This window comes from Berghia stephanieae, chromosome 9, assembly GCF_034508935.2.
Source record: "Berghia stephanieae isolate SIO BIC M18660-M18661 chromosome 9, UCSD_Bste_1.3, whole genome shotgun sequence".
NCBI classification, from domain to species: Eukaryota; Metazoa; Mollusca; class Gastropoda; order Nudibranchia; family Aeolidiidae; genus Berghia; species Berghia stephanieae.
In genome coordinates, this window is record NC_088368.1 from 30,154,473 (window position 1) to 30,178,914 (window position 24,442).

Genomic DNA, 24,442 nt, shown 5'->3' on the forward strand with positions numbered 1-24,442 from the left:
AGTAGCAATGCAACCTTTTAGCAGCGAAATTCGATCTTTGACCTAACACCAAATCTTCTATCATCAAAAGACAAGTAACGGCAAAACGATTATAGACAATTGAAGTCCGAGTTGCGATAGTCTGACTGCTCTCTTGGTGGAAACGCTGTATTCCCCGTTAACAATAATAAAGATAAAAGCAAACTATTATCTAAAAGCAAAAAATTAGCTTCGCCATTAAGGGGCTAAGAACACCTGCAACTGCTGCCAGCATCCTTGAGATGCTCTACGTCACACAAGGTCACCAAGCGACACGTCTCCCTTTCGTCTTCATGCAACACCCCCCCCCCCCTTCTCCACTCTCACGGTGGTGGTGGCGGCGGATAAAAAAGGCCTTTTTTTCTTTTATTCAATCAACTTGACTGCTGGTGGACCCTAGGCCTCTCTACAAGTCCAAGAAATAATACTCACTTTTTCTCTGCTCCAACGAAAATATCTACCCCCTACCGGTCTAATTATTTGTAGCAGACGACAAATTTCTCAAAACGGTCACGTGACACTGTAAAAACAACACAGGAAGTCCATGAAAGCTTATTTACGGCATTTCCTTTGAACCGTGTAAACAACAAGATTTCGTTTTCATTCGACTCAACGGGTCAGATTGGCCGGTATTTTTTTAACGAACTAAAGTTCTGAAAAATCAAAATGTTTCTTAGAAAGTTGAAAGATGCTAGTTTTTGAAACAGAGGTAGGTTTTTAAAAAAAATCTTTATATTTTACGTGAATGCATGCTCAAGGCGAGTTGGACGTGCAGCAGAGGTTGGTCGGCCAAAGGCGAGGCTCTCTACCTCTCTAAGCCAAGTTGCAGTCACTGAAGACACTGACTGCCTAAGAAGACAACTGTCATCTCTAATCTACACTTGATTGTTAAATTTAAATTTAAATGATATTGTTAATGAATATGGTGATGCGAAGATGGGTTATTTTCTACTTCACCGACCTTACCAATGCCAATGTCAATACTCCAATTCCAATACTATATAATTATAATAAATATAATAATAGTAATAGAACGTAGAGTTAGACATAGAATTAGTAAAACTTTTATATAGCACATATTCACTAAACGTGCTCAATGTCAAACTTTGACTCAAAGCGCTTTACAAAATGTCACTAACAGTAACACGTAACATATAGAACAAGACATGCCTGCCACTGTTAGGCATTATTACAATTTTTCTGACAGAGACAACGCTGTAGTTAATGGCCCAGGTATTCATTTTACACCAGAGTACGGTGAGAGAATGGGAGTAAAGAGTCTGGGAGGCCTACCGAAAGCTCCTACATCCCCAGTCTTCTTTCAATTTGTATTTTCACCGTTGATCTTTTGTCATGTGTTTTAGTTTATTTATTCACTTTGTCATCATATAGTATGATAGATTTGTGAAAGTTTAAAGGTTCCTATTTTGACCATTGTTTTGATTCTTGGCCGCCATTTTGATTCGTGAAGTATTGAAAGGTAGTGCAAAGCAGTCCCAGGGTTGTTTTTTCTATTACTATTAGGGTTATCTCGAGATCGTAAGATTTTTTCCTATCTATTAGGGTTAGTCACAAGTCTTGGCAAAGATGCTGGGGTGTTTGTTTTTCCTATTAGGGTTAGTTAAAGGTACTAGGTTTTATTTTTTCTCGGGGTTAGTTGGGGGAATATTATTTCAGTTGTTTCCCTTTGTAGGAGCTTTTGATAGGCCTCCCAAGAGCCTTTTCCAAGGACTCAACTATGCACCGAGCGAGGCTCTAACTCTAACTCAGTACCCTCTGATCTGCACAAACAGTAGATGACTCCAGACAGAGATGGAGAAGAGAGAATGATTTTTTTAATGCAGATAAAGAGTAAAACGTGAGCTTATTCATATGACATGTGAATTGGACACTCAATATTTGATAACACTAGCAACACAGTTTAGTCTAGTTCAGTTCTACAGATTTGTTTTGATGATGGTAATGACCTCTTTTCTTTTTATACTTCTCACCCCATATTCAATGGTATTTCTAGAAACATACTTGTTCTACACTATGTTTTAATTGCAGCTTAAACAGTTTCAAAGAACCAGAAGTGCTTCACGGACGAGAGATCCAGACAGTCAAACTCGGGAATTACCTGAAAGGATTAAGGTGTCACCAGAACCGGATGTTGAAACTGAAACCCAGCAACACCAACTTAAGCAGCAACACCAACTTAAGCAGCATCAACAGCAACAACAAAATGAGGATAGGGTGGGAAGAACGGTTTCACGGGAGATCAAAACATCAGAAGTAAATTTAATTTTGTTTATTAAAGAGATGAATTACAGCAGCATCAGATCACATTTGCCTCTTCAAGAACAAAAACTGAATGAATCTATATTAATTATTAATTTGTTTTATGTATCGTAATGCCTTAAAAACCCATAAAAACAAAATTGTATTTTTATTTATGTCAGATTTATTATTTTTTTTATTAAGGTTTTAGTTTCCATGAATTAATGGTTCATTGATGTTGATTAATGAATTTATTTATCCATTGATACAGATGACCAATCCGGATCAGGTCCCAGATCCACGATATGTTGGTTCAAGTGATGTAGGGTAAGTGAATAAAAGAAGTAAGGTTAAAGGCTGGCTGAAGTCTGGAATTGTTTAAAAAGTCATTTTTCATATGAATGATAAACTGGTTTAGTTTGGGAGAATGTTTCATGAGGCATTCTTTTAGTGGTGGTTAACTGCAGGGTCTTTTCCCAAACTTTTTGTTTTAACATATAATTAAACCATCCAAGTATCCACCTTTTGTCACTTATTTGTTACAGTGAATGACATAATCAGACGGATGGTGAAAAGTTAGAAGATCATTAAAAAAATAAAAAATGAGTTCTTGTCATAAATGATTAAATCAACCCTTTTTGTACATCTTCGGGGAAATATTAAAGCTTAATTTCACTTCTAGATATTTTTTTTACAGCTAGTCAAGTTGAAAAAGTATGAAATTTGAGAAAAGTTGCTGGATACCTTTCCCATGCATCTGACCATAACTTCACGAAAAATCACCCAATTTACTTCAAATAAAGATTAAAATGCTTTGGGGAGCATATGCTTTCAGAAAATGCAAAAAAAAGACAAAAAAAAAACAAAAATGCAAATCCAAAATTTTCACTATCGACTGATAAGGTCTTGCACTGACACATTTGATACTTCAAATCATTCCAGACATTTGAATATTTAGTCATGCAAACCAACATCCAGCTGATCTTTAGTCCTTCGGTTTTCTTTTCTTTTTAACTATACCTTATCATCTTACTTCTTTTTCCAGTCACCTTTGTCAGAATCTATCTAACAAAATTTGTGGGTTGTATCCCTCTGTCACTCCTTCCGAATGGAAATAGTTATAGTAATTTTTTTTTTTTTTAATTTACAGTCAAACTACAGCATCCACAGAGAGTCTTCAGCAACTTTCGAGGCAAATCAATGGATTATTGTCAGATGTGAGTTGAATTTTACAAGATTTTTAGCCATTCACTGCATGGGGATATCCACATCATCATCATCATCATCATCATCATCATCATCATCATCATCATCATCATCATCATTATCATCATCATCATCATCATCATCATCATCATCATCATCATCATCATCATCATCATCATCATCATCATCATTATCATCATCATCATCACTAATACAGGGCCCTCCTATACCTGGGCGCTCTGCATGGGGTATGGATTTGCTAACATGACCTAATGACCTTTACATTAAATATCCAATCCAGATAATTGTCAAACTTGTTCATTGATGGGCTCTTTCCACTGTTTTGAAATCAGTTTTAAAAAAACAAACAAACCCCCCAAAACTCCCATGTATTTTATTGGTGTGGTAGTGAAATTATTAATTAAATAAATAACTACATGAATCAATAAATTTGAACATTTATATAATGCGTCTTTACCTTCATTTATTCCCCTAGCAAGCCAATCAAACAATATTTCTAGTTTAAATAGGACAAGTCACCAAGGTGGTCCTTAATGTTTTGGCACTTTTACGATATCTATCATTGTCTCTAGCTAGATACTCATTCACACCTGAGTTAAGTTTGCTCAAGGACACAACACAGACAAGATTTTTTGTGATCTTTTTTTATCCATCCAATCACTGACTATGCTTAACATTGGTTGACTTTTGTAACAAAACATGACTGAGGATATAATTTATAAGAAATAACCCATGACCACCTTTTACCTGTATTATTATGTCATAGTGGAACAGGTACTAACAGTTGAATTTAGCTAAAGTCTAAAGTTATGAAGTTGTATAGATGAGAGTGAATTGAGCTTTTTTTATTTCTTTTTTGAAGGGTTTTATTGCGCTTACGACACATTTAGGTGATATCAGCGCCAGAATTGAGCTTTAAAACGTAATCCTCCCTTCCCCCCCTTCCAATCAGTTTTCATTATTCAGATAGTTTTGACTTAAGATTCAATTCAGCACATCTGGTGTTCTCTGACTTTGATACCCAATTGAGGTGTTTGGGAAGGGGAGGTTATCAGTTATGTCCGCAGTGATTAAAGATTGAGCCGTTGACCAGGATGCATTTATATTGAATCAAATTTTCTTAATTTTTATGGAGAACAGGCTCCCTTTAAATAAGATATCCTACTCTTCTGGTTTTACTCTGAAACTGTTTTGATTTTCTCAGAAGCAAAATTTTCATATTTTTAAACCTATAATGACAGCGTTTCATTGTGTATTTTTGTTTGGACTGGGAATGGCTATGGACTCTCAACTTTATTATCGTCCTTATTTTATTTTCTAGAATATCAAGCACATTGCTTTTTAAAATTTTTTTTTTTTTTATCATATAAAATTTTAATTTGTTTTGTTGAATTTTTGTCATGGTATAAAAAAAATTGAAGCTGATTTTAGAAGAAGTGTTCTCAGAATGCATGAATTTCACATCAGATTTCTAAAATATTAAAATCTGCCAATAGAGTGAGTTTTTAAAATTTATTTATCCTTTCAATAAAAAATAATTATTGGTCACAGCATGATTTGGAACTGGATGGTATAAAGCAAAAGAATTTGATATTATATCCATGATTTAGTTACTTTGAAGGTTTTTTGTTTCCTACTTGATGAATTCAAACAGAAAAGACATAGGCATGGGGTAAAATTGTTGCAAAAATAAGGGTTTACCTATAGCTTTTGAAGACCAGGTGTGAATCCTTGGATCTTGGATCAAGTCAAAGTGGACTTGGATGTGTCACCGATACACCACAGATTGTCTAAGATTTCATAAAGTTATATCAAGTTAGAGATTTGCAGAGCAATGAAGGAATTATTTAATGGTTGAATAATGGTTCTATGAACTTCCTGTGATTTAAATGGATAAAACAAGAAAAATGGAAATTGGAACTTCAGTAGTTATGAAGTCTACTATAAGAAATGTTTCATATTAAAACCTGCCATCAACTAAAGTAAAATTAATGCGTTTTATTTCCAACAAGAAAAGGAGGAGTAAGCATCCCCATTGAGTTAGAAAGAAGGCCTGTCGCTGTCACTTCTGAAACTGACACTACAAAAACGTAAATTTTAACAATGGTATCAAACCAGGAGGAGTTTATGAAGCAGTCCAGGCAAAGTCATTTGAGGCTGATCTGCCAACACACATCTCCTCATTCCTAATTATTAAAAAAAAAAGACTAGACTGCTAGCTGGAATGTGAGAACAATCTACAAAACTGAAAATGCAGCATGATGTATAAAGAAAATGACTACAACAAGTGTCCCTTATTTCATTTTGTATTGTGTTTGATGTTGTTCTTGTTTCCTGTTAGTGGCTGATAGTTTTGTTTGAGCCTGAAACATTTGATATTATATATATATAATAGTACTTGAATAAGCTTTTACGGATAGATTCCATTTTACATCCTACTTTACCATTTTCTCCAAAAGAGTAGGAAAAGCAACAACAACTTGGGGGTCCATTGACGATTCGCATCACTCAAAATGCTGTTGTGGTGAAAATGGGTAGGGCTGTAGAGTTTAAGAGATAAGTAATAAGAGAAATTAGAATTTGATTGAAAGAATTAAATAAAGCGACTGCACTGCAATATTTTCATCCTTTGTTCATTTTTTCGAAGGTTCTTGACTTTTGAGATTCAATGGGAAGATTGAGCAATTGTGATAATTTTGACTATTATTATTATTGTTTTTCTCCCTCCGCTTTGCTTGTTTCAGTCGTCAGCTTTTGTGAATGGAGACAATCAACAACCCATGGTCAACAGTGGTGTCCAGGAGCTTGAGGTGCTTCCCTTTTCCTTATTTTTTGTTGTTGATAGCTTGGTGTACATTGTTATGTTTTTGAGGTTGCTTTTGGTTTTCCAATTTTTATTTATTTATTTACTCTTTTTACCTAAATCTTTTGTTTAACATTTCTGCTTCACGGCACCGAACGAATGAACATTTAGCTGAAAATCCAAAACTCATTAAACCTCTACCCTCGACAACTATCTGACCCCTGACTGACCTCATTGTGCTACACGTACGAGTACTTTCACTTTTTTCAACGATATGCCAATTTTATTGGTGTCTTTAATCAAGCCTGCTTTAAGATTATGTTATGTTAAAGATTTGTTTTAGGTGTGAACAAAACAAGATAAAATCAAATCTTATTATGATACCAAACACATAACAATTATTTTTGCTATTGATTGTTAAACCTTAGACAAAAATTGTAAGAAGACCATGAAAAGTTAGGTTTTTATTAAGTCAAGTATTTAAATAATGTCACTGTACACCAAATATACTTTTGGCTTAAAAGAAAGACAAAAGAATGCAGATTATACTGCAATTAATTTCTTGAACTGTTAAGTCACCAAAGCAAAGTTACATGCTTGTAACGTTCAATAATATCCAATACTGTGATATGATAATAATAATAATAACAATAATATTAATAACAATTGTAATAATAATAATAATACATGGCATTTATATTGCTGCATTTTCATCACTGTGTGAAGCTCAATGCACATTACAAATAAATATACAAAATTTACATATATAAAGCGTATACCACAATGATATCAGAAGCAGCAGTGTTTGTAATATCGTATCAATATCATAAAAATGTAACGGTAAAAAGGTAGTGCTTTAACAATGATTTAAAATTATCAATAGCTTCTCTTATCCTTCTGGGTGGGTCATTCCACACAAGGGGTCCAGTGTGGGTAAAGGAACGGCCGCCATAAAATTATAATTATAATTATTTCTAAGAGTAAGCTTCGTTTGTCTTGTCAGTCGAGATAATAATAATAATAATAATAATAATAATAATAATAATAATAATAATAATAATATAATAATAATCAATAATAATAATACAATAATATAATAATAATAATAATAATAAAATATGAATAGTACTAAAATAATAATAATATCATAAATCACGTATCTCAACAGCACAGTTTATTATACCAAAATGGTCTCATCTCCATTCAAAAATTAATCCGTATTTCAAAAATAATCTACATCAGTTTCGATTTTTTTTGTTTCTTTGCTTAAATGGTATTATCAAGTTTGTATAAAAGAGGTGGTAAATCATAGAGGCAGGCGTCATATCTGAATTTTGGGAAATTTTTTTTTTTTTTTTTTTTTTTTTTGATGAAATGTAAAGTTTGCTTTTAGTTAATGTTTGAAGAGGTGACTGTAGACCATAGAGGCAAACAGCTCATTTAATTGGATTGTCTCTAGTTTTGGTTTTTATCTCAATTTTACAGATTTAAGCAATGAGTGACACATTTTTTACGAATATCAATGCACATACCTTAATCCTTGTATGTGTGATTAATGGGCATGCCAACCCTTCTGATTGAACAATCTTGTGCAATTTTCTAATATTAGAAAAACAGAATATAAAGATAAATGTTATTTTTCTTTTTTAAATTGATTCCTACCAATTCCTATGTGGTTAAAAAAAATTCAAAAGAAAATCTTTCCATTTTATGTTTTTCTTTACCATGGACATTTGCATGATTTTTTGTTTTTTTAAAAATGCCTTTTACTGTAAATCATATATTCTTTCATTTATGTAAGTATATAATCTTTTTAATAAATTTAAAGATAACTATATCTAACTTTGATTTTTAAAATGTGGCTGGCGACCAATAAGCATAATTATCATTCTTATCTTTAAAGAAGAGAAACAGAGATCTGGCGTCCTTACTGGAAAAACATTCCCAGGCTAATCAACAGCTGAATATACAAAACCAACAACTTGTAAGTTACCATTCATATTTTGGTTTGTCAACCAGTAAAAGTGGTACTAAGCTGCTTGAAGCTGTGGACTGTAAATAGTAATAAACAAAAATGAATATAACAGCGTCAAAAAATAAGAAAAAAATACCACACAAGGAACGTTTCGGGCTCAAAACCCTTCTTCAGCCAACAAAAAACCCCCAAAACAATTAAAACATAAAACATCACTTAAAGACCCCTGGGTTTTTAAGTATTATAATTGTGTTTTAATTTTTTTTGTTGTTGGCTGAAGAAGGGTTTTGAGCCCAAAATGTTACATGTTTGGTATTTTGTTCTTTTTTTTTTGAAGCTATTATATTGATTTTTGTTTATTATTTGTCAAACTAGTAAGTGTATATTTTGTGGTGTTATATAGTAAGGAGATGAAGTGTTTAGGCTGAAGCTTTCATTCATTTTTTTTTTTTGAGGTTTTTACATCGGTCCACAGTCTTGCTATCTCTATTGTTCTCCAATGTCATTTGTTCTTTCTATGTGGCTTTGTGGTCTTTGTTTTGAGATTAGAATATTTGGTTTTCAAGGGTCTTTGACTGTGGAGTCTTTTTCTCAAAGGGAGACAGATGGATTTTTATCTTTGTTTTTCGGAGAGATTTTTTTTCCCCCCTCGTAAATCATCTCTCTGTGATATGTTTATTTACTTAATGATATGCATTTTGTGAGGATCTGACTTTTTGTGCCGGAGTATGGATGGGATATTTTTGTAGTCTCAAAATTAGCACACGGATTGGTTGCTCTTAGAATCTCATTTGTTCAATATTTGAACTCATCCCTTCTGTCTTACTTTCTCTTTGTGTTGTTAGTGCAGATCTATTAATCTTATAACTTTTTCCTTTTTCTTCTTTTTTTTCCTTGGGATGAAATCAATTTTATAAGTTTGCTTGTTTGTTTTTAACGGTTTTACAGCGCTTGCAACACTTTAAGGTCATATCAGCGCCAGATTTTATAAGTTTGTTAAACCCTTGAAAACAAATAAACAAACAAAAATCCAGAAAAAAACCCAAATCCAATCCAAAGTTTACGTTCTCCCTTCAGATTTGATGTGAATTGTGCTTTGCTTTTATTATAAGATTGATTCCTCTAGTATGTTATTTTATAAGGCAGAGCTGGGTGAATTCATTTTGGACAGAAAATTATCCATTCTAATTGTTTTAAGAATATCCATATTAGCGAAAGCGTAATTGAATTTCAGTGTTTCCGACCCCAGTGTTTTTTTTTGTGTTTTTTCTTTTTTTGTATTTGTATGTTTTAACTGAATTGTCTCTCTCCAATTTCAGCGTGAACATTCCAAATCTTTACAAGAACAGCTGGAAGCAGAGAGGGGTTCATTCTATGAAAAACATAAAAAAGATGTGGGGTCTTTGAAAGAACAATTACAGGTAAGTTTTTGATGGAAATATTGATATTTTATTCATCTGTAACTGTACAAGACACTATTATCCCGCCAATATAGAGATAAGTTTACCTGCAGAGGTTACTTGTTTGATTTCTTCTTCTATATCTAATCCACAGGTCCATATTCAAACGATAGGAATTCTAGTAGCGGAGAAGACAGAATTACAGTCCCAAGTTAGTCAATCACAGAGAATAGCCGATCAAAGGATAGGTAAGGAAGCAACTTTTGAGTAAAGAAAAAAATCTCCATTGAACATTAATTATTTAATTATTTTATTTCATTTATTAACTCAGTCATTAATTAATTAATTCAGTAATTTATTCATTCATTCATTTATAAAAATTGATAAGCTTGATAACAATTTTATGGTGATACTTACCCGCGATTGGAAAGTTTGTTTGCTTGAATCTTATAGGGGACTTTTCTGAAGGCAGATATCATCAGAAATTGTGATATCTTATTTCTACCATTAATACACATTCTATCCAGTGTTGAAGTTGAAGACAAAATCCTATTTCTGAACCACAAATAAGGTTTTTTTTCCTTAAGCAATCCCATTAAGTCGATTTTGTAATTGACAAAATGATGAATTTTAAAATTCTTTATTATATTTTTTAGATTTATTAAAAAATTGTAGATGTTTTACTTAATTTTTGCATCTCAGCCTGTTTTTTTATTTAAAAAAATTTTTTTTTCTTTCCGGAATTGTCGTCTTGTCTTAGTATCCTAGTGGTCTTGTGCATTGTACCAACATAATTTACGATTTAATTTATAATCATTGAAAAAAAAAATAAACCCAAAAATAAACAAAACAAAAAGAATGAGTAGCATTTTGGACTCAAACCGAACCCTTGTTTAGCCAATAACAAAACAATATACTCTAGTAAAGAATGTGTTAAATCTTGGATATTGTTAAAAAAACAAAACAAAAAGAAAGCAGAAGTCTTCAAAGCATCATCTCGAAATCGAGGAATTGTATGATTATCTTTGAACCATGCAATATAGACCTCTGCACTTGTTTTTCCAAGACTAAAGCTATGGCATAATTATGTACATAATTTTTGCTGTTGACTGAAGAATGGTTTCAGTCTCGGAAAATAGTTGTTACTTCTTTTACTGTTTTTTTATTCAAATTTTTTAATGAAAGTTATATTTTCATATTTGTTCACTTTTTCTAATATTATTTTCTGTTTATATTATGTCTTTCATATACTTGCTCAACTTTTTTTCTGGATATTTCAATGATATCCCATCTCCCTTCCCCCATTTCCAGAGGAAATAGAAGAATTGAGTGGTCGATTGAAAGCATCAAGACAAAGAGTAGGGGATTTAGAAAGAACCTTATCGTCTTCCTCTCAAAGCAGTCAACAGTTAGAAAAGGTAAGGAGAAATACAGATGATTAGTTTTTACCTCTGTAGCGGGGTGGGTTAATATTATTTGAGATCTGTGACATAGCACATTAAGAATGATCAGTGATTGAATGGGTAAAAATGATTGTGAAACTCTTCTCAGCATTGTTTCCTTGGGTAATGCATTTTGCACAATTTACCCCAATCTCAGGTTTGAAGAAGTATCTAGCTGTAGGCATATTTGAAAATCGCTCGCAGTAAAAGTGAAGTTACCTTTAGCTTCAATGGTGCTCTTGTTATGAAAATTGCAAGGCATACTAGCTTTAATAGACATGTTACATTCAGCATATTTAGAAGTCATATTTGGTCAAATTTAGATATTTTCCTCCGCTTCCATAGATTTTCCTCCAAAGTTATAATTTTAAAAACATAATTTTAGAGGAAAAATGTGGAAAATATTGTTTAAAAACGTTTTTATTATTATTTTTTTTTGGTTTTTCTTTGTTTTTTTTTGGTTTTTTTCCAGGAATAGATATATTTGCCAAAAAGTTATTTTTAGCACAAAAAAACATCAATTTAATAGTTATTTTGAAAAACTATGGAAGCATTCGTTTTCATCAGTTTCTCTGGGTCAAATGATGAAGAATGATTAAAAAGTTAAGGTTTATCACCAAAATTAAAATAGAAATAGCTTTTTGTAATGTTGAAAAAGTATGGATAAAATTGATACTTTGCCCATACTTTTTGACTCACTATGAGAAGCTACCTCTGCGTTTCTTTTTGGTTCTGGACTGTCATTTTTGAGTTTATTTTTAATTATTTAACACAGAGAAAATTATGAATACTGGATCCTTTTATAGTTTAAAAAAAATTAATTTGTTATTATGTCAAATACTTTGAAAAATCCTTTGGCACAGCAACATATGTCCAGATTGAATATTACTGCTTCTATTCAAAAGCATTGACGGTTCATATTTGAATGGTGCAAACTATCTATTGTGGTTAAATAGAAAATTTTTAAAATAAACCAGTGGCATGCTTGAGTAAGAACTGATGTCAGGTTAAAGTTCTGTTAAATCCCGCCTTTAGATTATATATTTTATGACGACGCACTGTTTATTACTTCATATTCCCAGCATGAACAGGTGAGAACAGACTTGACCACATACAATATACCCACATTACATGATATTATCATTATTATTTGTTGTTTTTTAAAATTCTATTTTGTAGTTATTTCTCACCTTGTATTGCACCCATAGAATTTCATTTATTTTGCCTCTGTCATGGATGGGAATTTCTTGATATCTTAAGATTATAGGCAACCCCCCCCAAATAAAATCAGGAACATTCATATATAAATTAAAGAGACAGTCATATTCTTTATGTTTATGACAAGGTTCAAGTAGTATGAGGCTGTGGTAGTCACTGGTAGGGTCTTCTACTTCTATTCCCATTTATCTCTTATCCTTTTCTAGTTGTTTTCTGTCCTTGTCGTAGAATGAGACAACTTGGTTGGAGTTCTTTTCCTAAAAGAAGGCAGTTTTGTACGATTGTGTGGCTTATAATGTTTTTTTTCCCCCTTATAAATCATGTATGTTTGAAACTGTCTGAATGGATCTTATTGATTAAGGGTCTTACAACGACTCTGTTTAGAAATACGTCTTTGTGAATCAGATAGTAAAAACTTTGTTTAAAGTTGAAATTATGAAAATTGAGTAATTCGTTTACTGTCATAGTAGAAAATGAATGTTTCAGTCATAAACAGCAAAATTCTAATTAATTTATAATTTGGATCATTTGAATTAAAATCAAATTTCTGAGGTCTGATTTATCTCTGACATAATACAAGATTTAGGTGGTGTGTCACATATGTCAATAGGGAGATCGCATTAAGCCCAGCAGGAATTATTTGACAATTTCTTTTTCAGAGGCACATTCCTAGATTCACAGTACTCACACCCGTTTCCCTTAGAAACAGTCATTAATTTCCCCAATTGTTTTCTATATGTCAAGTATGTATTAGTAAGAATGAAATTCTCTCAAAATCATGACTTTTCGTATTATTTATCTGTTATTAAATTTAAACGAAAGTAACCGTTTTTCACCAAAGAAGCAGTAATAGTGATGCCATATGGACTTCTTTGGAGCACAATTTGTATTACAGTTTCTAACTCATAATGAAAGTGGGTAAACAGACCTGTCAAATATTCAGATCTAGTTGGTATACACAGATTTTTTTTGGGGTATGGCATTTGCATTTTATTTTCCTAGAGATTTGGATTTTTTAATCAAAATTTCAGGGAGAAAATTGAGAAAACAGCCATTTTCTAAAACTCAGAATTGGGCATGTGTCCAATTTGATCTTCACCGCCTTATTTTAAAGTATTTTAAATTGATAATTTATATGAGTAAAAGTAGGGTTAGTCTCAAAACAAAAATATACAGATTTTTTGGGGGGTTTATTGACCGTGGCAAGTATGGTCAGGGAATATGCTTGGTTTAGAGTAAGATCAAATTCTGTCTGGAATGATTTGAATGAGAAACAACATTTTTGTTATTGAAGTGGGTTGCCTTGGTTCTCAACGAAATAGATTAAAATAATATCAGATGCCAATCCAATCCAAACTTGCATCTACCTTGTATCTATATCTTTATCAATAAAATAATAAATAATTATGAACATTCATATAGGTATTTCCACTTGCGCTTCACAATATTTCATGCATTCTCTTAGCAGGCTATATAGAATGATATTTCTATTTCATACACTACCAGTCATCTATTCTGTACTTACACTCTTACAATCTATAGCCAGGCACTCATTCACACCTAGGTTAGGTGGGGTAATGTGTGTAAAATACCGTACCCAAGCACACAACTTTGGGATCAGAACTTTCCATAATCATTGTCATCTATCTGACCACTAATCACACTTACCACTGTTTGACTTTTGTGCCAAAACAAGCACCATACAGCTGAGCCATGAGCCACATAAAACATGAGGCTTCACAGGTCATTTTTGTAATGTTATTCAGATAAATGATGAAAACAATTTGATTTAGATATATATTTGACAAATGGTTCAGAAATTGACTGACTACTGTCAAAACAATGGCAGGATAAGATTGCAAGTTTTGAGAAAATGTTGAAAGCCTGTCATTATATTCACATTTTGTCAATATTGTATTCCATTTTAATCTAAAAAATTGATGCGGTGATGGAAATAACAATATATACATTGAAATTTGATATACATACATAAATAACATATTTTCATAGTCTGCATGTTCTGTGTTCTTTACATTTCTTAATGCTATTATATTCACCCGACAGACAACTATGGTATATGTACAAGTAGTAGAAGACAGCAATAACCAAATTTCCGTTTTAAACAGTAAATGAATTATCAGGCATTACTTAGGCACCCCTTTTTTTGTAATTGTTGCATGCTTCCAGATTTTATTGCCGTCTTTAAAACAAGGTAGTAATTCATCTCAGTTGAGTGGGACAATTTTTGTAACTTGCTGAACCTCAACTGTGGCTCAAAGGCTCAGCTGTATGGTGTCGGTCTTGTCACCAAAGTCAAGCGATGTTAAACATGGTCAGAAGAATCAGAATAAAAAAAAAAAAAGAATCATAAAGGGGGAATTTAGGCTTAAATTAGACGTAAAATCCCAACATTTCTGCATTGATATATAAAAAAAATAGTAGGTAAGCATCTTTCAAATTTACACACAATGTTATTTATAACAAGACCTAGACGTAGGCTTTAGAGTTACAATTCATAATGGTGAACATTATACTATTTTAGTTGATGCCGATTTCCCTCCCCCCCCCCCCCCCCCTTGCATTAGGATTTTTTGTTAAAAATATACATATTTCAACGATTTTTAGTTTGTTGTCTGTGCCAAGGTCTGCCTAAGGCACAATGCCAGGGTCAAAGTTGTCAATCCTCTCAGATTTCTATCTAGTTTTAAACCTTTTGCCTTCATGTCTTTAACATAAGTCAGGACTTAGTAGTAATGGCTAGGTCACTGTTATCACATTAGGTTGGACCTAATTTCCAATAGCTGTTCACCCTTTTGTTTAACCCTTTAACTGCGAGTTCTAATTTCTTTCAAATTATATTTTTCCCTCTTAATCCACCTGTTTATAACTGCAGACCTAATAGTTGTATTCAAATAAAGATCAGCAACGAAATTGTAGTGTTGTAAATACTTTCAATTCTTGGTATAAACAGTAATATCCGATGTCGAGTTAGATCTATCCTGGTTACTTTCCTCCCGTCTAAGGTTGGAACAGATACATTTCATATTCAATGATTAAAAAAACTACCACTAAAGGGTTACTTACGAATTGTATCAGTAAAAAACAATAGTGAATATTTTATGCTAATCCTAATTTAAAATCCCTCCTCCCCCCCCCCCCCCCCCCAAAAAAAAATAAAAAAAAAAAATAAATAAAAATAAAATAAAAACAAAATGAAACCTAATAGAACCCCCCCTCCCCCAAACAAACCCAAAACAAAATAACAAACGTCAAAACACTCATACATACATACATGTCTAATTTCAATCATTTGGACTTGAAATCCAATTTTGAGCATCTGGTTGTTCACCAGGCTGTAATACGAGCTAGAGATGAGGGGTTATATCTGTACTTATCAACAAATGAGATAAGCTGATAAAAACCTGGTCTGTTGGTGTGTGTGTGTGTGTGTGTGTGTGTGTTTGTGTATGTGTGTGTGTGTGAGTGTGTGTTTGTGTATTGGGTGCGAAGTAATTAATTCAACACTCATTTCACTACACTTCATCATGTGGCTTGGGATTATTACAATAATAATGTATCTGATAAATTAGAAGTTTTGGACGTGGTTCAACTCAGTGTAAGATTTACATATTGACTGTATCGGTTTTAAATAAAGACACAGTGAATTATTTTTTCAAGCTATAAAATTTTGGTAAAACCTTTTCACTGGTGATATATTAAACAATCTTTTTCCAGTCATCCTCCCCCACCTCACCCCCCTTTTTTTTTGTACCTTCCCTTTCAAATAGCAGACTTGTTTTTTTTGTTCGTTTTTTATTAAATTATTATTTTTATCTATCGATTTTTTTTTCTTAATGAAGGAAGAATGAAAAGATGCAGTAATACTGGTGCAAATTCTGTCTTTCTTTATTGAAACTTGAGTTACATCACGGTACCTGCTTTCAAATTTACAGTAGTAAACGTGTCACATTTGAATAATATCAAAACCTGCTTGTAAAGGCTACTAGTTACTTTGTTAACTCAACTTTTCTTTTATCTCAGATGAGAGATTTTGGCTCATCATTGTAACTCCTCAGGTCTATAATAATAACACGATGTAGTCAACTCAATCACGCAATAAGGGTAGTTAAGTTCAAGGTGTGCTATTATTGATTTTAATATCAACCCTACATTTCATGTGTAGTTAATCTGAAGCACAGATGGGTATATGTGTGTTTGGATGTGTACATGTGTGTATGTGTATTATATACAAATATTTAAAGATTAAACTGTCATTCTGTTCAAGCTGATGTGTGTTTAAGAAGTGTATTGTTTTTTAAATTTCCACTCAGTGATTTATGCTGGTTAATTTGAATTAACTATATTTTTAAAGAGCTCCGCTAGGCAAGTTGCCCAGCCCTGTCATTAAAAAATGAATAAATAAATATGCATAATTTGCCACTCAAGGAGCATTCAAATTTCATAATTAATTATATTTGAATATGATATGACAATTTTGCCTCCATTTTAAACTCACAGGGCATGAATGTACATGACACAATTCTTGTCATGAGTTGTTACAATTTTAATTATAATGCAGACCTTTTATATTGTACCCATTCCCGTGTATAGTAAAACTCCAGGCATATTGCTAAATACATAGCATAAGAATAACAATGAATATCACATAATTAAGAATGTCATAACATGCACTTGAGAAAATCATAAGGAGAGCAAGAAACTCATGAGACAAAAGTTTAAACAGTCAATTTACAGAGAACCTGCGGTGTAATGCTTGTCTGATCAATGATGAGGGGGTCTTAGGTCAGGGAAGGCTCTTTCTTGGGGATGATTTTTTTCATTTATTTATTTGAAAAAAAATTGTTGGGCACTGTATCATACTGGGTGGGGTTCCTGACCTCCCATAATGGGCAGGGAGGTACATACTGTCTTCTATCTCCCTATATCCGTTTTCCAATATGCTTTCTGTCTTTGTTTTGGAATGAAATTACTTGGTTTTGTCCTGGCACTGGCCTGATACCCTGGATGGGAGGGAAGCAGTCAAATGTATAGTTAGTTTTGTGAGATGTTGTTTTTTTCCTTGTAAATCATCTCTCTGTTATGCACTGTATTGTGTTTCTTTATAATATATGATTTGTAATACATTTGAGTGTATTCCTCTTAGTAGGGACCTGTGCTTGTGTCTGGATGAGACTTTACTTTTAGTGATCTTAAACTAAGTACTTTGATAGTGTGCTCTTGGAATCTACACCTGTTTCTTATTGGAACCAATTCCCCTTTGACTTACCTTTTCTATTGTAATTCTAGAACTTTTTACTATCTCATTTTCTTTGTTTTTACTGGCTCCGATATGACCTTACTGTGTTGCAAGCACCGTAAAACCCTTAAAAACAAAACAAACAAACTGTATCATACATACACCGCTTTTCAGATGTTTATCTGGCATCAGTGCATGCTCCCAAATTTTTCACTTTTTTTTCTTTCAATTTTTAGGCTGCCCAAGAACATGCAAAAGAAATAGACAGGTTAAAATTGGACCTTTTCAAATCAAAGTGAGTTTTGTGTTTGATACTGTCTTTTCTTGTTTATTTTCTTTTAGTTGATTTCTATGTCTTATATAATGGGGAAACTTAAAAAAATTTACAATCTATTTTCAAATATGAATGTACTTTATGAGCTTTGGTATCAACCTCAGTGCAAAAAAGTGAGCATTGGGATCGGTTGTCTTGCTGAAGGGAGACGAAAGAAATCAAACATGCTATAGTGCTGATGGTTTTTGCAGATCCTCAGAAATCCACGATTATTTTTGAGGCAGAGGAAGAATTTTCTCCTTTTCGGCCTCTTCCACAATTTCTGCGATATCTCTCTTTTCGGCTAATTTTTTACGAAATTATCATTCACTTTTTTTTATTTGAGCAAATCTTTCTATAAACGATCAGTGAAGACATCTTGACTGTGTGACTATCAATGTAGTTTATCATCTCTATTGCTATCAAAATGGGGGTTAGCACCATTAAAATGGGGGCATACAGACAAAAGTTCCAAATTTTCCTCCTTTTTCACTTTTTGTCACCATCAGCACTGATGCTAAAAGTGGAGCTTAAACCCTGGCCTTGAAGATAACAGTGTGGAATGCATTATCTTTTCTGCAAATCTTATTTCATAGTATTTTTGTTTCTTATTTAAAAATGTTTATTCGTTTTATTTTTTTTCTGAGCAATGAGTAAAATTTGTTTTGATTGAATATTAAATATTAATAGGAGTCGAATGTGAATTACTATCAAAGATATTTTGTTCTATTAATTTACAGTAAGATTATTGCTTAATTTATCTCGTTTCCAGTACACAGAATGAGGAATACAAACAACAGGCATCGGAACTCAGCGAACAAATTCAGGCAAAGGTGAGACAAAATGTCATACGAAATAAGATTGACATTATGCTTTTTATTTAAAACTCTGATAAACGCACTGAAGTGTTGAATTTATTGATACTACAATAATACTTTGCGTTTGTTGAGCACTGTCCCATAGCAATTGGAAATACTAAAAAATTAAGAAAATATGAATGTCTTCAAAATCATATATAAACATCTGTTTAGAAGGTGACTGCAGAGAATCTGGATGTTTCTAGAAAATCAAAAACCTCATGCTCGATCCTCAATCCATTCATGAGGGAAATTTGATTGTTATATAGTGTATAAATGATTAATTTATAGATGTAGGATGCCTGAAACATGGGTCAGACATTTAAAACACAGCATTAAAAATTGCAGAGTATTCAGTCTTTGACTGGAAGTCAGTGAAGCAGAGGGGATGTGATATTCAAATAGAAAACTTGCTCCCCTTACTTTTGAGTTTATTTGTACTTATTATTTTTTTTCTTATTCTCTTTCTGTCATTTTCAGCATCAAGAAATTCAGACCAGTGCTGCCACTATAGAAGATTTACAGAAAAGACTAGAAATGGCTGAATTGTATGCACAGCAGGTATATGAATATTATTATTTCATTTTGTGATATCACTCTGATAGATATAATCTCTCCTATCGTATGGAAAACATTTACGCCTGCAATGAAAAGCTGATATGTAATTGCAGAAAGGTTTTAGTTTAAGATTAAGGGTTTTGTAAGAAGTTCACATTATTATTAATGGTTTTGTAAGAAGTTCACATTATTAAGGGTTTTGTAAGCAGTTCACATTATTAAGGGTTTTGTAAGCAGTTCACATTATTAAGGGTTTTGTAAGAAGTTCACATTATTATTAATGGTTTTGTAAGAAGTTCACATTATTAAGGGTTTTGTAAGAAGTTCACATTATTAAGGGTTTTGTAAGAAGTTCACATTATTAAGGGTTTAATAACCGAAAAAAAAAAAAAAGAGACTTTGAATAGAAAACTCATTATGAACGATTGCTTTTGCTTTTTCTTTTTGGCTCAATTAATCCTCTGTCTTATTTTATGTATTTAATTTTTTTTTGGGGGGGGGGGGGGGGGAACTCTAGATCTATAACTGCTTTGACTATCCCATATCTTGCTTTTTACTGGTGCTGTACTTACTGTAAACCTCCTAAAAGCTATCAAATACATATTAACATTATATTGCATTTCCATAAAAAACGCTCCTAGTTATCAAGTGAGAACGAGTCATCGGCGGGCAGTGTGGAAGTCCTAAATTCGTTACAGAAGGAGAGAGACAGTTTAATGGCAAGGCTACACCAGGTATGGGATGTTGTTAATGTTTTGACTCTTTTTTTTTTTTTCCTATTGAGATTTTTTTCTGATTACCCTTTCCGCCCAGCATTAATTGGATAGCTGTTTTTTTTCAGAAAGTACTTTGTGATAGACTAGGTCCTGTCTGTAGGGGTGCAGGCAATTACAAATATCTGTTTAATACTACAAAAACTGAGATAATCTCGGACTTTACAGGCTTTATGGCCCTGAAGGAATCCAACTGTAGATGAATGTGACTTGAGCTGACAATATGGTAAAGAGAGTAAAATTTTTAAAATGACAGATTGAGTTATTAGTGCCAGTATTATTATTGCTATTACTGTATTTTTTTATTCATTTCTTTCGTTTTGAAACCTTGTTCATTTTGATATTTGAGGAATTGATACAGCAAGAATCGATTGAACATTTGCTGAGGGAAAATAAAGCTGAAACATTGATATACATCTGTGGTTATGACAGATCTTTATATTTTGTTCTATGAAAATCTAGGGTATAAAGGATTAGATTGGCTATCCCATTGTTCCACTGCAATCAACGTATATACCTTGTTAGTGGTGATTTAAAACATTTTTTGTCTGTTTATAGCATGAAGAGTTCACATCCAAGCTACAGTTGGAGAGAGACCAACTCAGGGACCAGTATCAAACATATACAGACCAGCTACGACACCAGACACAGGAACTTACTCAACAGGTATTGGTTACCATACGTAGATTGAACAGACATCAACATCATCATCATCATCATCATCATCATCATCATCATCATCATCATCATCATCATCATCATCATCATCATCATCATCATCGTCATCTTCGTCGTCGTCGTCGTCGTCGTCGTCATCGTCATCATCATCATCATCATCATCATCATCATCAATAAGGTTAAATAAAGAACAAAATGTGTTGGATGGGGAACATTTTACACTCAAACTCTTGGCATTGAAAAAGATCAAAACAATAATAAAAATTGAATTTTCATGTTAACAATCGTGTTTTTCAAAGAAGTGTTTAAGCCAAAAACATATGACTTTTTAAAAATAAATTGATTCTGGTCTTTTCAGTTATTGTTTTAATCCTACTTTTGTACTTATACTCTAAACTGCCACTTGTTTTGTTTAGTTCAAAAATAAGAAAGATCTGATTCCTTCATGAGATTCAGATCTTTTCCCAGAATTTTTGAAGAATGGAATTGTTTATGTCAATACAAACTACTTCATGCTAAGACTGTTTTAAGAAAGAGAGCCCAGATTTTTCTTGTGATTGGTGAATGGTCTATCTGACTTCCTTCTCTTTAACATTTTGTTTTTAGCTGCTGAATAAAAATAAATAGAATTACCTCTATTTATTTTCATGTGGAAAATTTCTTTAGGGTCTACTCCAAGGTGTGATTGGAATAACCCAGGTGTTGGACGCAGTGCAGTGCTGCATCATAATGAGCTTAGGATGTGGTGACTTGCTCATGGCCACACAGATTATGAGCTGATTCAGAACTCTGTACTTTTTGGGTGTGATGCAAAGACCATCTCACATGGTTCCACGCTGCCTTTTTTGGGTGTGATGCAAAGACCATCTCACATGGTTCCATGCTACCTTTTTTGGGTGTGATGCAAAGACCATCTCACATGGTTCTACGCTGCCTTTTTTGGGTGTGATGCAAAGACCATCTCACATGGTTCCACGCTGCCTTTTTTGGGTGTGATGCAAAGACCATCTCACATGGTTCCATGCTACCTTTTTTGGGTGTGATGCAAAGACCATCTCACATGGTTCCATGCTACCTTTTTTGGGTGTGATGCAAAGACCATCTCACATGGTTCTACGCTGCCTTTTTTGGGTGTGATGCAAAGACCATCTCACATGGTTCCACACTGCCTTTTTTGGGTGTGATGCAAAGACCATCTCACATGGTTCCACGCTGCCTTTTTTGGGTGTGATGCAAAGACCATCTCACATGGTTCTACGCTGCCTTTTTTGGGTGTGATGCAAAGACCATCTCACATGGTTCCACGCTGCCTTTTTTGGGTGTGATGCAAAGACCATCTCACATGGTTCTACGCTGCCTTTTTTGGTTGTGATGCAAAGACCATCTCACATGGTTCCACGCTACCTTTTTTGGATGTGATGCAAAGACCATCTCATATGGTTCCACGCTGCCTTTTTTAGGTGTGATGCAAAGACCATCTCACATGGTTCTACGCTGCCTTTTTTGGGTGTGATGCAAAGACCATCTCACATGGTTCCACACTGCCTTTTTTGGGTGTGATGCAAAGACCATCTCACATGGTTCCATGCTGCCTTTTTTGGGTGTGATGCAAAGACCATCTCACATGGTTCTACGCTGCCTTTTTTGGGTGTGATGCAAAGACCATCTCACATGGTTCCACGCTGCCTTTTTTGGGTGTGATGCAAAGACCATCTCATATGGTTCCACGCTGCCTTTTTTGGGTGTGATGCAAAGACCATCTCACATGGTTCCATGCTGCCTTTTTGGGTGTGATGCAAAGACCATCTCACATGGTTCCATGCTGCCTTTTTTGGGTGTGATGCAAAGACCATCTCACACGGTTCCATGCTGCCTAATTTATTTTATAATGAATATCTATATTTCCATTTTCCTAGATCACAGTTTTAACAGAAGAAAGAGAACATTTGCTTAATCGACACCATCAGCTGGAAGGAAGTGTGGAAGAGTTACAGAAAAAATTGGAAGACGTCAGTAGTATGTCTCCACCAATCACTCCCGTTCCTACTGCAATGCCAGAGCCGAGTGTACCGGCAGACGTTCTGGAAGAGATGGAAAGACTGAAGGTTATGGAGAAAGCCATGAAAGAGGCCCTTGAAATGAACCAGAGAGACAATGCACAACTTAGCAAGTAAGAGGTTTACTGCCATCCTTCAGAGCCATTTGGCCCATGGAGCCAGTGTTTATCCCAATTTCTAGTGCATGAAATGGAAAGTAGCAATTGCTTGTTACCCTTTGTATAGGACACTAGTCTATCGCAAAGTACTTTCTGCCAGATCCAGCTGAACGGGGGGGAGTAAGAAAAAACCTCGACTGCACATGCAGGATTGATCTTGGTCCCTTTGCACGTGAAGCTAGTACTCTACCAACTGAGCTATTGGAACCCCCCCCCCCCCCCCCCCCCCCCCCCCCTTCCCCCCCCCCCCCCCCTGTAAATTTTACAGAAAATTTGATAAATGTGAAATAACAAAAATGAGTAAGTCTAAGTTCAAATAATTAATAGAAACATTTTAAATGAATGGATAAATAAATGGGTCAATCAGTCAAGGAATTAATGAATGAATGAAGCACAAATGAATGTGTGAATGAACCATGAATGTAATACAGATACCTGTGAGTCATCTCTCAGCATCGAGGTTGGATATTTTCACTATATAGATAACAGCTATTTGTTCACATATTGGGTGTTTCATACAATCCTCTTTTGATCATTTTGAACGTTATACCTACAATGTGTTGAATTTTTGCATGATTCCTCAGATTGCTGCAAGAAAGGGAGGAAACAATACTCTCCTTAGAAAGGTCGGTACAGGAGATGGGAGAGCAGGCGGGAGACAAGGCCCAGTTACTGGAGAGTATACAAAGTGATAAGACAGCTCTCAGCAGGGCTCTCTCCCAGAACAAGGAACTGAAGACACAACTGGCTGAGCTACAGCAGGGCTTTGTTAAGATGGTGAGTTGCAGAGGTTCAATTTTTTTTCAATCGTCTCATTCCCCCCCCCCTCCCCCCCCCTCTTCCTTTCACTTGTTTTACAATCTGATGTTTAAACTACATGCTTAAGTTTTTATAATCTTTGAAATCTCATCAATTGTGTTTTTCTTTGTTGATGAAATGACTTAAAAGTGATGCTTTTGCAAAAATAACACATCGTAGATTGATTTAATTTTTAGTTATTTACTTTTTAAAAAATTTTCTTTTTTGGATTAGTTGAAGTTGTTGCATGCTATTTTATATTGTTTTTTGTTTTTTTCCCCAACAGAGCAATGACAATATGGAGCTGGTTACAAAACTACACACAGAACAGTTCTCCTCCAATGAGCTGTCCACCAAACTAGCCAGGCAGGAAGACGAATATAACAAGCTGCGTCAGAAGCTAGCTGTACAGGAAGGTGAGATGAACGAACTGAGGACGAGAGGCCAGATGGTGGAGAAAGAGCTGTATCAGCAAGACCAGGTCACCGACAGACTAAGGCACTATGAAGCTCAGGCACAGCTTGTGGACACACTGCAGAATGAACTCACAAGTGCCCAAGTAAGCTGGGGGCATATTGGGCAGGGAATACTCACTGTGTCTTCTATCCTCCTATATCTGTTTTCCAACTTGCTTTCTATCTTGGTCCTCTT

The 24,442-nt window shown here is 34.0% G+C and overlaps 1 protein-coding gene across 1 annotated transcript in view; it reads left to right on the top strand.

Moving 5' to 3' along the window:
* LOC144980031 (golgin subfamily A member 2-like) overlaps positions 1–24,442 on the top strand; it is a 40,123-nt gene that overhangs the window by 2,523 nt on the left and 13,158 nt on the right. Inside the window, exons 2-17 of the mRNA XM_078927491.1 lie at positions 2,068–2,292; positions 2,549–2,604; positions 3,428–3,494; positions 6,249–6,314; positions 8,211–8,291; positions 9,602–9,703; positions 9,837–9,930; positions 10,994–11,100; positions 17,836–17,894; positions 18,685–18,745; positions 19,250–19,330; positions 19,969–20,061; positions 20,659–20,766; positions 22,695–22,948; positions 23,578–23,770; positions 24,078–24,350. Coding sequence (XP_078783617.1) covers positions 2,068–2,292; positions 2,549–2,604; positions 3,428–3,494; positions 6,249–6,314; positions 8,211–8,291; positions 9,602–9,703; positions 9,837–9,930; positions 10,994–11,100; positions 17,836–17,894; positions 18,685–18,745; positions 19,250–19,330; positions 19,969–20,061; positions 20,659–20,766; positions 22,695–22,948; positions 23,578–23,770; positions 24,078–24,350 — 1,920 coding nt within the window. The remainder of the gene's footprint in view (positions 1–2,067; positions 2,293–2,548; positions 2,605–3,427; positions 3,495–6,248; positions 6,315–8,210; positions 8,292–9,601; positions 9,704–9,836; positions 9,931–10,993; positions 11,101–17,835; positions 17,895–18,684; positions 18,746–19,249; positions 19,331–19,968; positions 20,062–20,658; positions 20,767–22,694; positions 22,949–23,577; positions 23,771–24,077; positions 24,351–24,442) is intronic.